Raw genomic sequence first — 14,959 nt, 5'->3', positions numbered from 1 at the left:
CGTATCTGTGCCTGAATTCACTTATTCACATGTCTAAATTTGGTCAGTCCAATTGTGTCATCATCTGCACATCCTCATATTGCTTAAATTAAATGACTTAAGGCCCCAGCACACTCACGACGAAGTGCTTCTTAGCTCAGAGCCAAAAAGACGTTTGAAATAGTTGAGTAATGACATACTGTTTGCGAACATTCAGACACCAGCCACATCGCTGGAGGTGTTTAGAGATACATTGAAGTATGAGAATGCACAAGACTACATGTAAAACATCGACTTGTATGGCATTAAAATGTGATATCAATAACTTCATGCCTTTTATAAGTAGAATTCACTTGAGATCATAAAAGGAGCTGTTTTAACTACTCAATGATGATTTAAAGTAATATACATGTGCAGTAGATAATATGTAATTTGCAATGTTTAACTTTTGCATTCTTGGTGCTAATGCACTAACATGCTATCCGCGGTCATAATATGCGCCGATTACACTCTGTTATTGTAATTAATGATGACACTGATACTACTGCAAAAATGTGTTTATAAAAGAGTGTTAACTGGCAGAATACAGACAAAAGAATGATGATAGGCATATCTTTGGGCAGATGTGTGAATGGCTTTCGGCTGCAGACGGCACATTAGTAAAGCAGCATATCAAACAACAGAGTGAATGGGCACTAAAGAGTTTTTGAGTACATTTGAGTACAACTGCCACAAATGCTGTTGATGGAGCTTAACTTGTATTAAACCCGGAATACAGTTGTGCTCAAAAGTTTGCATACCCTTGTAGAATTGGTAATATATGTACCATTTTTAAAGAAAACATGAGTGAGCAGGCAAAACACATTTCTTTTATTTCTTATGGGATTTATATTCAACTGTAGGTTATAACAGAATGGCACAATCATAAAACAAAACATGGCAACAAAGAAAAAAATGAAATGACCCCTGTTCAAAATTCTGCATACCCTTAGTTCTTAATACTGTGTATTGCCCCCTTTAGCATCAATGACAGTGTGCAGTCTTTTGCAATAGTTGTCTATGAGGCCCCAGATTCTTGCAGGTGGTATAGCTGTCCATTCATGCAAAGTCTTTGGTCGTCTTGCATGAACCACACATTTGAGATCTCCCCAGAGTGGCTCGATGAAATTAAGGTCAGGATACTGTGATGGCCACTCCAGAACCTTCACCTTTTTCTGCTGTAACCACTGGAGGGTCAACTTGGCCTTGTGCTTAGGGTCATTGTCATGCTGGAAAGTCCAAGAGCGTTCCATGCGCAGCTTTTGTGCACAAGAATGCAAATTGTCTGCCAGTATTTTCTGATAACATGCTGCATTCATCTTGCCATCAATTTTCACAAGATTCCCCGTGCCTTTAGAGCTCACACACCCCCAAAACATCAGTGAACCACCACCATGCTTCACAGTGGGGATGGTATTCTTTTCACTATAGGCCTTGTTGACCCCTCTCCAAACATAGCGCTTATGGTTGTGACCATAAAGCTCTATTTTGGTCTCGTCACTCCAAATTACAGTGTGCCAGAAGCTGTGAGGCGTGTCAAGGTGTTGTCGGGCATATTGTAACCGGGTTTTTTGTGGTACTGGCTTCTTTCTGGCAACTCGACCATGCAGCTCATTTTTGTTCAAGTATCGTCGTATTGTGCACTTTGAAACAACCATACCGTCTTTTTCCAGAGCAGCCTGTATTTCTCCTGAGGTTACCTGTGGGTTTTTATTTGTATCCTGAACAATTCTTTTGGCAGTTGTGGCTGAAATCTTTCTTGGCCTACCTGACCTTGGCTTGGTATCAAGAGATCCCTGAATTTCCCACTTCTTAATAAGTGATTGAACAGTACTGACTGGCATTTTCAAGGCTTTGGATATATTTGTATATCCTTTTCCATCTTTATAAAGTTCCATTACCTTGTTACGCAGGTCTTTTGACAGTTCTTTTCTGCTCCCCATGGCTCAGTATCTAGCCTGCTCAGTGCATCCATGTGAGAGCTAACAAACTTATTGACTATTTATACACAGACACTAATTGCAATTTAAAAAGGTGTGGGAAATGTAACTTTAATTGCCATTTAAACCTGTGTGTGTCACCTTGTGTGTCTGTAACAAGGCCAAACATTAAAGGGTATGTAAACTTTTGATCAGGGCCATTTGGGTGATTTCTGTTATCATTATGATTTAAAAAGGAGCCAAACAACTATGTGATAATAAATGGCTTCATATGATCACTATCCTTATATAAAAGACAGTTTTGTTGCATGATCAGTCATATTTTCAAAATCAATGCCAAAATTTCACAATTTCTGCCAGGGTATGCAAACTTTTGAGCACAACTGTATTCCTTTAACTGGCAGTGAAAATTCATGCCAAGCATTTATGCCAAGTAGAACTTTTTTCCAGAATCCTGGGCTCCACTGTATTGCAATTTCCAATTTCCAAAAGCAGCAGGGGTGGAGAACTGTTTTGGCAATACTTTATGATGATAAACATTACAGTACATCTCAGTGTCACTGTTTGTGGCATTATTCTTTCCACCCTGTGTTCACTGTATAAAGAAAGGAAACATTTTAATCTTACACATGTATGTGTGTTTCAGGCTCTGATACCTTTGTTGAAGTGGGCATGCCCAGGAGCCCGTCTCATTCAGCCAATGGGAGTGAACTAAAGCAGATGCTGACCTCCTGCACGGCATCCTCAGTGAAACGACAAACGGTGGAACTTCTGCAGAGAACCAAGAACTCGCTTCTGCAGTATGTTAAGTCATACATTTTTCTTGCCATTATCATGGCAATTCAGTGATGTTAAAGATGAAGTGTATAATATCTATGGCACCAACCGGTAATGCAAAATAATGACTGCTTTCAATTTGTCCCCCCGTCTTTCACTGGTCCTGCCCCAAACTCATGCCACTGGCTGTCAAAGGCTGGTCAGAATGCTCAAACAAACAGAGCAATGTTGCGACAGTTTTTACACTTATTAAGGAATCAACCTACTAATGAATTGCTTCTTGTTATCTGTGTATATTAAGCTGGTATAGGAGAAAGTATTTGTGACCTGCTCCATCATTTTGAGTGACATTGACCCAGAATCACATTTTGAGATTTTACATTTTATATTTACATTACTTTTACATTTAGTCATTTAGCAGATGCTTTTATCCAAAGTGACTTAGTAATTAAGTTTTTTGAAACACTGTTGAAACACTGATTGGCAGAGTACATTGGAGATATTTCACCCAAAAATGAAAATTCTCTCATTGTTTACTGCCCGTCATGACATTCCAGATATGTGTATGACTTTCTTTCTTCTGCAGAACACAAATATTTGTAGAAGAATATCTGAGATCTTTAGGTCCACACAATGCAAGTGAATGGTGGATAAAACTTTGAAGCTCCAAAAAGCGCAGAAAGGCAGCATAAAAGTAATCCATATGACTCCAGTGGTTTAATCAATGTGTTCTGAAGTAATCTAATTAGTTTTTGGTGAGAAAAGACCAAAATGTAACTCTTTTTTTTTTTCACTGTACATCTGCTTGATGCATGCGCAGAGCTCTAGATGGCCCATTGGTACTAAAATAGCCTGTTGCATAACAAATAAGCTACACGTATGTATTTTTTCAGGCACTTTTTAAATCTAAATAGATGCACAACTAACATAACTTTCAGTATTACAGTACACCCATATCTGAGCTGAGTCATACTGTTAATATGTTACACTTGCTATAGTTTACTTCCACATTACTACTTTGTCAAATTGCAATGTCAAATGTAAATCAAGTCAATCACTGAAACATCAGTGCCACCTTGAGCAAAAAATAGCATTTATAATACGTATGTGTACATGCATATGGATAATTCACCATTGTCGCATAGAAAATCAATGTGATATAGTATTCAATTGACTGGTAATAAACAAAGAAATAGATATCCTGTGATAGTAAACTTATATAGATATGAAATCATCATAAAAATATTATTTATTCAAAAACTATTACATATCTCAGGTCTTTAATGACCCCATGCAGTTTTGGTAATTAAGCAGTTATAAAAAATATATATATATATAATTTTGCCTTTTTTACACTATTTGGAAGAGAAAAGTTAAGGAATACTAAAGAGGCATAACTCCAAAAAATGGATGAGGTACAGTGGGTGGAATGAGGTCCAGGGTCACTAAAGACCTGAGGTATGCATTATTGGCTTAACATAGAAAAAAAATTCACACTTCACCTTTAACTATTAACGTTACACTGCCACAATGAGGTGGTCATTAAATGTTGTATGTTTGCATGTAGTGTGGAGTGTGTGTTGGCAGATTCTGAATGTGAGAATACAGTCACTGATAAAAGAGCGCCAGGGAGTGAGAGAGCAGCAGAAAGAAGACTTGCACCACATTTACAGGTACGCACACATATACACATACACTACTCACATACAAGTGTACAAAAATTAGAACACATTTACTCACCTGCTTTGTGTCTGATTGTGTTTCAGGCTTTTGACTATGAGAAAAAAAAGCTACTAGCCACTAAAGGTGAGAGAAGACTTAATCTGTTGATTAAACATGCCTGAATGTAAGGACACCAGCTAGGTTGTAGCTAAAGAAGTGGCTAACATGTGTTGTCTTTGTATAGCCATGTTAAAGAAGCCAGTTGTAACAGAGATTCGGACCCCGACAAATACCTGGAGTGGGTTGGGCTTCTCTAAATCATTGCCAGCAGAGTGCATGAAAGAGTTGCACAGGGTGAACCGTGTGCCATATAAACCCAGCATGTGCACGACATATGAGGTACACACAAACAGAAACTCACAGGGGGGAATTCACCAAGAATTGTGCCATTTATTTTGACAATATTTTAACGTCTAGCTGGATCAGGGAAATTTTACGGTAACTTTTACACTCACTTGGATCTTTGTCCTTTTTAAGAATCAGACTGATCCGGACTTGTGTCATGGTTGGGCGGAAGCTTTCCATTCTTTAATGATTCTGTATGAACTTTTAGCAAAAGTGGAGCCAATTCTGTAGCATAAGATCTAAAAGATTCAGTGGCAAAGACATCTGGCCTTGGAGCCTTGCCTGTAGCAGGGCCTTAATTACCTTGTCAAGCTCCTCCAAGGTTATCTCAGAATCAAGAGATTTTTTTTGCTCAATCATCAGTTTAGGGAGTTCTAATGGTTCCACAAATTTTTTATTTCTTCATCAGTAGATGAAGACATGGAACTATAAAGATCAAGATAGAATTCTTTAAAAGCATTATTAATATCAATGACTAAGGTAAAAATTTCACCACCAGCAGATTTCACTGAGGGAATGGTAGAAAAAGACTCTCTCTGCTTTATATATCTAGCCAAAAGCTTCCCTGCATTGTCCCACGACTCAAAGTATGACGGTCTTGCCCTGAATGGCCAAAACTCCACCTTTTGTGACAAAATAGTATTATATCTGCATTTCAATCGGGTCAATTCTCTGAGGCCATCAGACATCATTCGGCGTTTCAGCTCTGCCTCGGCACTTTTAATATTCCCTTCCAACTCCATGAGTTCTCGTGCTTTGGACTTTTTGATGAATGAGGCATACTGTATGATCTGACCCCTAAGAACCGCCTTAAGTGCCTCCCAAGCCACACCCACAGAGGATACTGAGGACCAGTTGGTCTCCATATAGACATTGATTTCAGCCTTAAACATTTGTTGGAATTCAGGATTTTGCAAAAGGGATACATTAAAGTACGACCTATATGATTCCTTTTCTCCGTACGTGGCAACACCTCTAAACTCACCAGGCGTGATCTGAGACTAAAATGTTTCCAATTGATCAATCCACAAAAGATGAAATGAGGGACTTAGATATTTAAAAAAAAAATCTATTCTAGAATAGATCTTATGGACTGATGGAAAAAAAAATTATAGTTCCTACCAGATGGGTTCAGTAGTCTCCAAATATCTAAAAGACCAAGATTTTTACACATCCTATGAAGCGTCAATGTTGCTCTAGTGGGCTTACACACTTTTGCTTCACCATGATCAAGGACTGAGTCCATCAAAAGATTAAAGTCTTCTCCCAATATTATATCATGTGGGGTGCCAGCGGCAACATCCCTTCAAGATCTATAAAAAAGCCCTGATCATCAGCGTTAGGTGCGTAAATGTTAGCCAAAACCAACCTTTGCCCCTGAATTTCTGCTAAAACTATAATGACGCTTCCTAATTTATCTTTAATCTGTTTGAGACATTTTAATTGTAGATGTTTACTTATCAATATAATGAATCCCCCTCTCTTACTTGAGCCAGCACTAAAGAAAACATGTCCACCCCATATCTTCCCAAATTTTTCAGCTTCCTGCGGGGAAAGATGCGTTTCTTGAAGAAACACTATATCAAATTTCTTTACTTAAGAAATGAAATAACCTTCCTTCTTTTTATGGGGTGCCCCAACCCATTCACATTCCACGTGGAGAGAGATAATCCACTCATATTATCATTTGACATTTTGATATATTAGAAAAAAATAGATTGTGTCAAAAACAAGAGTATAAAGACCACTTTCCAACATTACTGCAACAATCCAACCCTGAACCTCCCCCCGAACCAAATAAACAGAAAAAAGAAAAATGTGCACATTAACCCCACACACGAGAGCGCCAACCGGCGTGCATCCCTCTAAACTCAAACAGTCCATGTATGCCTACGAGAGCCCCCATGACAAACTTGCCATCGGATTGCTCCAGTCGGTGCTTCTATACAAATTTTGTGAGACAGAATTACATAACAGAAGAAAATCTATAAAACAAACTACAGCCAATAAGCAGAATAAACTCAAAGAACGTGTAGATTCATCCATATAACTGTCCCGAAGGTGTGTTATTCCACAAAACAAGCTCCAGCCTTAAGCAGAACCAACACACACACACACAAATAATAATAATAATAATAATAATAATAATATATATATATATATATATATATATATATATATATATATATATATATATAAACCTTCAGTTTCCTCGGGCAGTCAAACTAATATTCAGTGAGCCGGCTGTTCATAAGTGCAGCAGATGACCTAATCCTTCCAATGTCCTGCAAAAAAATATTCCACAAAACAAACTCCATCCAATAGGAGGCACAAGCACAAAGAACAAGCAGATTTATCCACAACTGTCCCAAAGGAGTGTTATTCCACAAAACAAACTACAGCCGCTAGGCAGAACCAGCACAAAAAGAAACAAAGAAGGTGCCCAGCTTCCTCGGACAATCAAGTGTATGTTTAAGGAGTCAAGATCACTCGGGAACACCATGAAAATCACCAAAATAACTTACTCATTCCATTGACTTTATGAAAGACATCACTTGTTGTGGGTATGTAAATACTTTGCGGCCATCCTTAGTATCTATTCTCAGTTTGGCCGGAAACATCAGTGCAAAAGCGACCTTCCGTTGGTGTAAGAGTTTCTTGCATTCATTGAATCGATCACGTTTCTCTCTTGTTGAATTCGCAAAGTCTGAGAACAAGAAAATTTTGTGGTTCTTCCAAGAAAGCTTTCCTTTGCTCCTCGTCTCGCATAACACGAGATCTTTATCGGATGATCTCAGAAATTTGGCCAGAATTTATTGGGGCCTGTCTCCCTCCACAGATCTGCGAGCCGGGACCCTGTGAGCTCGCTCAATTTCCAGCTTATGGCCTGTTATGTCAAGCAGACTCGGGAAGAGCTTGTCTAGGAATTTCACGATATCTCGGCCTTCCTTTTTCTCAGGAATTCCAACAATTCAGACATTGTTTCGTCAATTGCGATTCTCAAGGTCTTCCAGCTTTTCCCAAACCCGCTGCAAATCTGCTTTGGTCGCTAGCGGATTAGCAGCTAACTCCCTCTCTGATGACTCCAGATAATCGCCGTTTCTCGACGTCTAAATATCTTGTAACCAACTCAGAGTATTTCGCCTCCATCGCCGTAATCGATCGACGTATTACAGCAAGATCCTCCAGGTCTGCTACAGCCTTCATCAGCATCACAGACATGTTTGACAGTTGGTGATGAATTTCTCCCGCCGCACCGTCCAAACCGAGTCCCTGGTCTGTTGCCTTGTCAGGGGCTTCAGCTTGAGCATGTAAGGGTCTTCTAATGTCTCCAGAGCCCGAGGCTTTTGAATTCTTTGACATAATTTCTTCATAGAACAGTTATGAAACAGAGTGTATCGAATCTCACAAAAAGTATTAAAAACTAGCAAAGTGCGCAGAGCTCACCGTTTACAGTGCATCCGGAAAGTATTCACAGCGCTTCACTTTTTCCACATTTTGTTATGTTACAGCCTTATTCCATAATCGATTAAATTCATTATTTTCCTCAAAATTCTACAAACAATACTCCATAATGACAACGTGAAAGAAGTTTGTTTGAAATCTTTGCAAATGTATTAAAAATAAAAAATGAAAAAAAATCACATGTACCTAAGTATTCACAGCCTTTGCCATGACACTCAAAATTGAGCTCAGGTGCATCCTGTTTCCACTGATCATCCTTGAGATGTTTCTACAACTTGATTGGAGTCCACCTGTGGTAAATTCAGTTGATTGGACATGATTTGGAAAGGCACACACCTGTCTGTATAAGGTCCCACAGTTAACAGTGCATGTCAGAGCACAAACCAAGCCATGAAGTCCAAGGAATTGTCTGTAGACCTCCAAGACAGGATTGTATCGAGGCACAGATCTGGGGAAGGGTACAGAAAAATTACTGCAGCATTGAAGGTCCCAGTGAGCACAGTGGCCTCCATCATCCGTAAATGGAAGAAGTTTGGAACCACCAGGACTCTTCCTAGAGCTGGCCGCCTGGCCAAACTGAGCAATCGGGGGAGAAGGGCCTTAGTCAGGGAGGTGACCAAGAACCCGATGGTCAATCTGACAGAGCTCCAGCGTTTCTCCGTGGAGAGAGGAGAACCTTCCAGAAGAACAACCATCTCTGCTGTACTCCACCAATCAGGCCTGTATGGTAGAGTGGTCAGACGGAAGCCACTCCTCAGTAAAAGGCACATGACAGCCTGCCTGGAGTTTGCCAAAAGGCACCTGAAGGGCTCTCAGACCATGAGAAACAAAATTCTCTGGTCAGATGAAACAAAGATTGAACTCTTTGGCCTGAATGGCAAGTGTCATGTCTGGAGGAAACCAGGCACCGCTCATCACCTGGCCAATACCATCCCTACAGTGAAGCATGGTGGTGGCAGCATCATGCTGTGGGGATGTTTTTCGCGGCAGGAACTGGGAGACTAGTCAGGATCGAGGGAAAGATGAATGCAGCAATGTACAGAGACATCCTTGATGAAAACCTGCTCCAGAGTGCTCTGGACCTCAGACTGGGGCGAAGGTTCATCTTCCGATAGGACAACGGCCCTAAGCACACAGCCAAGATAACAAAGGAGTGGCTCCGGGACAACTCTGTGAATGTCCTTGAGTGGCCCAGCCAGAGCCCAGACTTGAACCCGATTGAACATCTCTGGAGAGATCTGAAAATGGCTGTGCACCGACGCTCCCCATCCGACCTGATGGAGCTTGAGAGGTCCTGCAAAGAAGAATGGGAGAAACTGCCCAAAAATAGGTGTGCCAAGCTTTTAGCATCATAATCAAAAAGACTTGAGGCTGTAATTGGTGCCAAAGGTGCTTCAACAAAGTATTGAGCAAAGGCTGTGAATACTTATGTACATGTGATTTTATTTATTTTTTTTTTCGTTTTTTATTTTTAATACATTTGCAAAGATTTCAAACAAACTTCTTTCACGTTGTCATTATGGGGTATTGTTTGTAGAATTTTGAGGATAATAATGAATTTAATCCATTTTGGAATACGGCTGTAACATAACAAAATGTGGAAAAAGTGAAGCGCTGTGAATACTTTCCGGATGCACTGTACATATCCGACCCTCGCATGGCGTCACGCGACTCTTGAATGAGCATTATTAATGATAGGGCAGTTAAAAACTCTATTGTACCTAATGCAAAACCGTAAGTAAACAGTTTCATAGTACTGGGTGTATGTTATGTGTAAACCCTGAAATGTAATTTTATAATGCTGCGGACCTTGCTGTTCATTTTCTTCCAATTGAATTTCAAATATGGCTGAATTGGAGGGGCTGCATGATGTTAGCCAATCATAATAACAGTGGGCATTTACACTGAAGTCTTAAAGAGCCAGAGAGCTTAAAAACAAGCGTTTCAGACAGAGGGCCAGAGACAAGGTGGAAAATCATTATATATTACTAAATTATGACTGTTTTGGTGCAAAAAACTTCACTAATATAATAAATGGACCTCAGGAAAGACGCTGACTACCACCCCTGGAGTCGCGAGTTCGAATCCAGGGCGTGCTGAGTGATCAGTGATCTGAGTGCCTGATCTTCTTAAAGAGGTATTATCAGTTTGCATAAATTCTTTTCAATTTGGTAAAGCTTTTCGGTTGAGATCATTTGTTTTTTAGTTTGTTTTGTACTTCAATAGATGTTCTCGCAGTTATCTCGATCAAATGTTAATCCGTGTAGATCCACTCAGTTTCTTATTGGCAGAAATAAAGTCTGTTCTGTTTTCTGTAGAATGTGAAGAATAGCAGTAAAAAGTCTAGTTTTGGCGAGTGTTTGTCGGTGTGTGTGGGTGTCCGAAAATTTGCGTGTGTATCCTTCACTCATAGCACAAAGTCATTTATAAACTCAAGGGCTACCTTCATTAAAACTATGATTTTCAATGTCTTTGATTTTAAGTGTCCTTGAAAAAAAAAAAAAAAAAAAAAAAACATCAGTTTATGTACTTTCATTAGTTATTTCATTAGGGGTATTTTTGGTTTTTACAAGCAGATTGCGTATGTCATCTTTGGATGTATTCAGAGTAATCAAGGTTATGCAGCATTTTGTATAAGGTTTGTAGTGCATTCATGGTACAGGTTACAAGAAAGAATGTAAACCATGTAGAAAAAGCATCTTTCTACTCCAGCCAGGTCTCCTAAGCATCCAAATTGGCCAGGTTGCTAGGGAGGGTAGAGTCACATGGGGTAACCTCCTCGTGGTCGCTATAATGTGTGGTTCTCACTCTCTGAAATTCTCGCTTTTGTTGCATCGCCAGCTCGCTTCTGATGTAGACAGGGCATAAGACAACAGTGAATTCTTTGGTGAATTCTTCCCACAGCCTGATTCCAGATCAGTTAAAGAATAGTTTTTTCCATATCCTTTTGTGCGTGCATGTTTGTGTGTATGTGTGTATGTTTTTGCAGGACTCTCATCTGTCTGTGTCACACTCTGGGAGTCGAGAAAGTTTGGGTAATGGCACTGAATCTGATAATTGGGATGATCGGAACGGGAATGTTAACATCAATGGGAACGGACTCTCAGGAAACTCTGAATTTTCCCCCGCTGTCAGCAGCCCAAAGAGAATCAAGAACAGATCTAGTGAGACTAAAGATCTTATACTTATTGAACTCTATCCTTACTAAAGAAACAATGTAATGCCTCATTTACTTACTACCACTTTCGTTCTCTTTATCTGTGTGTGTCTGTCAGTAGGTGAACAGTATCTCAGCAGCAGTAATTATATGGACAGTATCTTTAGGTCGGGTAGTAATGGCTGCTCTCTCAGCTCATCTCTTAAAGGAACAGACCTCCCTGAGCTTTTCAGCAAACTCGGTCTCGGCAAGTACACAGACATCTTCCAGCAGCAGGAGGTAATTAATGAACAAAGCCATCAATGAATCAGTATGGTGAACTTTTATTATTTTTGACTCTGCTAATTTTTGGTGTGTGTGTGTGTGTGTGTTCTCTAATAGATTGATCTGCAGACATTCGTCACCCTGACGGATCCAGACCTGAAGGAACTAGGAATCACGACATTTGGTGCTCGCAGGAAAATGCTACTTGCGATCTCAGGTCAGCTGGTTTGTATGTAATGGAAAGAGAAAGAAAGGATAAAACTTAATAAAGGATGTGTAAAGAAAAATTGGGAAGTCATTGTTGTGTAATGGAGTTGTTGGGTGTATGGCATTTCTTTCACCAAGACCTTCTAGTCAAATATGAGTTGCTGCCTTTTAAGGAAGCTGTCTATGTAGGCAGCAAGGCAGAGCTTGTGTGTTTATTAATTTTTTTATTAATTACTTATCATATTTGAATGTTTCCTCCTCAGAGCTGAACAAGAGCAGGAGGAAGCTCTTTATCACACCCAACATTCGCTCCTCCTTCCTAGAAGGTGGGGCCAGTGGTCGGCTGTCACGCCAGTTCCACGCGGACATGGCGAGTGTCAGTGGCTGCTGGTGATCTCATATCTTTACTTGCTCACAAGCATCTGTCCTTTCCATGGTCTTGCATCAGAGGTGAACCAAGCATCCCTTACCTAAACTGGACTCTAGCTCTTATTCTTACTGGACTCTAGTTGATGTGGAAAGCCAAAATGAGATGCAGCGACGGAGCCCATAAATACACAAAAGGGAAATTATTCAATATTGTTAGAGAATGTGCCAATAATGTTGTCTTACATTAAGTCTGGGTTAACAGGCAAAGCACAGAGATTATAAACTAACCATACTGTCAGCGGCAAGCACGCTGCAGTATTGGTGTCTAGCACTTTAATCTGTATACTCTGCTGTTTTTGCCTGTTTGTTGAATGCAACTTTTGTTTTTTTGTTTTTTTTTTGGGGGGGGGGGGGTCTTTCCAGTGCCAAAGCCAAACACAAGCACTTATTCAGCTTGAAATTTCCAGGTCACACTCAAAGATCAACTGCTTGGTAATCACAACCAGGCGATGCTTATGTTGTTTAGCGCTTTTGATTGACTGTTGTACTCATGTTCAGTGTTTCAATACCCATTGCAGTATTGTTGTATTTTAAAGACATTTTATTTTATAGTTGCATTATGTTTTCATATTTTTTGTTAATCTTTTTAAAGAGGTATTATCAGTTTACATTAATTTTTTCAATTTGGTAAAGCTTTTCGGTTGAGATCATTTGTTTTTTTAGTTTGTTTTGTACTTCAATAGATGTTCTCGCAGTTATCTCAATCAAATGTTAATCCGTGTAGATCCACTCAGTTTCTTATTGGCAAAAATAAAGTCTGTTCTGTTTGCCGTAGAATGTGAAGAATAGCAGTAAAAAAAATAAAAATAATGTTTAGAAATTTGCTTCTGAGTTGTATTTACGTTTTACCTGTTGCACAAATATCAAATATTATTTGCATTAGCTGCTATAACTAAAAATTTAATTGGGTCTAAAATCTAAGCATTTTGATCTAGTTTTGGCGAGTGTGTGGGTGTCCGAAAATTTGCGTGTGTATCCTTCACTCATAGCACAAAGTCATTTATAAACTCAAGGGCTACCATCATTAAAACTATGATTTTCAATGTCTTTGATTTTAACTGTCCTTGAACAGGAAAAAAAATTTAAATCATCGGTTTATGTACTTTCATTTGTTATTTCATTAGGGTTTTTTTGTTTTGTTTTTTACAACCAGATTGTGTGTCATCTTTGGATGTATTCAGAGTAATCAAGGTTATGCAGCCTTTTGTATAAGGTTTGTAGTGCATTCACGGTACAGGTTACAAGAAAGAATGTAAACCATGTAGAAAAAGCATCTATTGTTAAATACTAACACTTATCTTAAGAAACCATGCTAATCTCTTTTATATGCATAAGTTTGTTTTATGAAAAAAAAAAAAAAAAATATGACAGTTTCTGAAGTATTGCACAAAAAGTTTGCAGTATTCTTGTATTTTTGCTCAGTGATGTTAGTAATGTTTGTTGCTCATTATGTCCAATGTAAAACTCTTGTATGGTTCACGTGCAAAGTATGGACTTTGATTATAAATCCTCACAATAGTGGAACCAATGTATATGGTTACATTTCTTACAGAGCAGGGAATCCTGTCAGGATTTGTGATCAAGAATAATTTTCTTGTTTTTGCATCTGACAAATCATGTCTGTTCCCTTTTCAAAGAGTTATTCCCCACTTTTCACCTGAAATAACTTCTGTTGCAATAGTGTCTTTCTTTTTTTTTTTTTTTTTTTTTTGCTTAGGGAACAACTGTGTTGTTCTGTTTATTGGTTGAGCTACCTTCCTCTTGAAGTAGAGCATTATGGGGGCAGTACTTTTTTTTCTACCGATGTGACACTGGCAATTGGATCACATTTAAATCTTTGACAAAGGGAACAATGTTCATGTTTATTCCTTTTAAGAATGTTCTGTAATTCCAAATCAGTGTCCCTTAAATGGACAGAAGCCATTTGCTGCCTGTGATTAGTGTTGCCAGAGTATTCCTATCTGTAATTAACAGAAAAAAGGGAATAAAAACAAAAATATTTAAAATGTTCACCACAGATTTGTGGTATTGTTTCAGAAAATAAAAAATGTATGCAAGCCAAGTCAAACTGTCTGCATTTTTATTACAAATTCCATTGTAATTTGACATTAATAATCAAACACAATCTTAAGGTTCATACAGCTCAGTCACTATTCTCTTTCAGTGTATGAAAATGTAATGAAAATGATTGGTGACTGAGGCTAATATCTCCTTTAGTGCTCCACAGAAGAAAGTCATACGAGTTAGAAACAACATGAGGGTGACTAAATTATGACATTTTTTATTTATTTTTTAACTGTCAAAATTTGAAAAATGACAGAATCAGCCCATATTCTGTACCCAGCAAAAGCTACCAATGACATCTTAGAGAAAAGACATAAGGAAAAGCTCCTAAAGGGAAAACCAGAGACATTACATAAGATTGGGGAGGTCAGCAACATAATATCTTATACAGAACGCCCAGAAGCCTGGCATGCTGCAATTAGACAACACTACCTCACAGTAATCAGAAAGGGCATCAGTAACAGATGGAAATCACAGATTAAAGAAGAAGAGGACTCTGATGTGATGACAACAGTAAACCTATATAAGAATGGATGGTAATTGTACAGGGCAGTCTAAAACAGTTTCAGCA

The 14,959-nt window shown here is 38.8% G+C and overlaps 1 protein-coding gene across 2 annotated transcripts in view; it reads left to right on the top strand.

Moving 5' to 3' along the window:
* The window catches only part of LOC127411382 (protein bicaudal C homolog 1-B-like), a 64,870-nt gene extending 50,491 nt beyond the window's left edge, over window positions 1-14,379 (top strand). The window contains exons 14-21 of one of the 2 annotated variants that reach the window (XM_051646908.1): window positions 2,605-2,758; window positions 4,303-4,408; window positions 4,502-4,541; window positions 4,642-4,796; window positions 11,257-11,431; window positions 11,543-11,703; window positions 11,806-11,905; window positions 12,159-14,379. In XM_051646908.1, coding sequence (XP_051502868.1) covers window positions 2,605-2,758; window positions 4,303-4,408; window positions 4,502-4,541; window positions 4,642-4,796; window positions 11,257-11,431; window positions 11,543-11,703; window positions 11,806-11,905; window positions 12,159-12,289 — 1,022 coding nt within the window. In that variant the 3' untranslated portion in view covers window positions 12,290-14,379. Of the gene's footprint in view, window positions 1-2,604; window positions 2,759-4,302; window positions 4,542-4,641; window positions 4,797-11,256; window positions 11,432-11,542; window positions 11,704-11,805; window positions 11,906-12,158 lie in introns of both variants that reach the window. The other variant, XM_051646907.1, reaches the window with a different exon arrangement.
* The last annotated feature ends 580 nt before the right edge of the window (window positions 14,380-14,959 follow it).

This window comes from Myxocyprinus asiaticus, chromosome 20 (genome assembly GCF_019703515.2).
Source record: "Myxocyprinus asiaticus isolate MX2 ecotype Aquarium Trade chromosome 20, UBuf_Myxa_2, whole genome shotgun sequence".
NCBI classification, from domain to species: domain Eukaryota; kingdom Metazoa; phylum Chordata; class Actinopteri; order Cypriniformes; family Catostomidae; genus Myxocyprinus; species Myxocyprinus asiaticus.
This window is presented reverse-complemented; position numbering and strand designations above follow the sequence as displayed.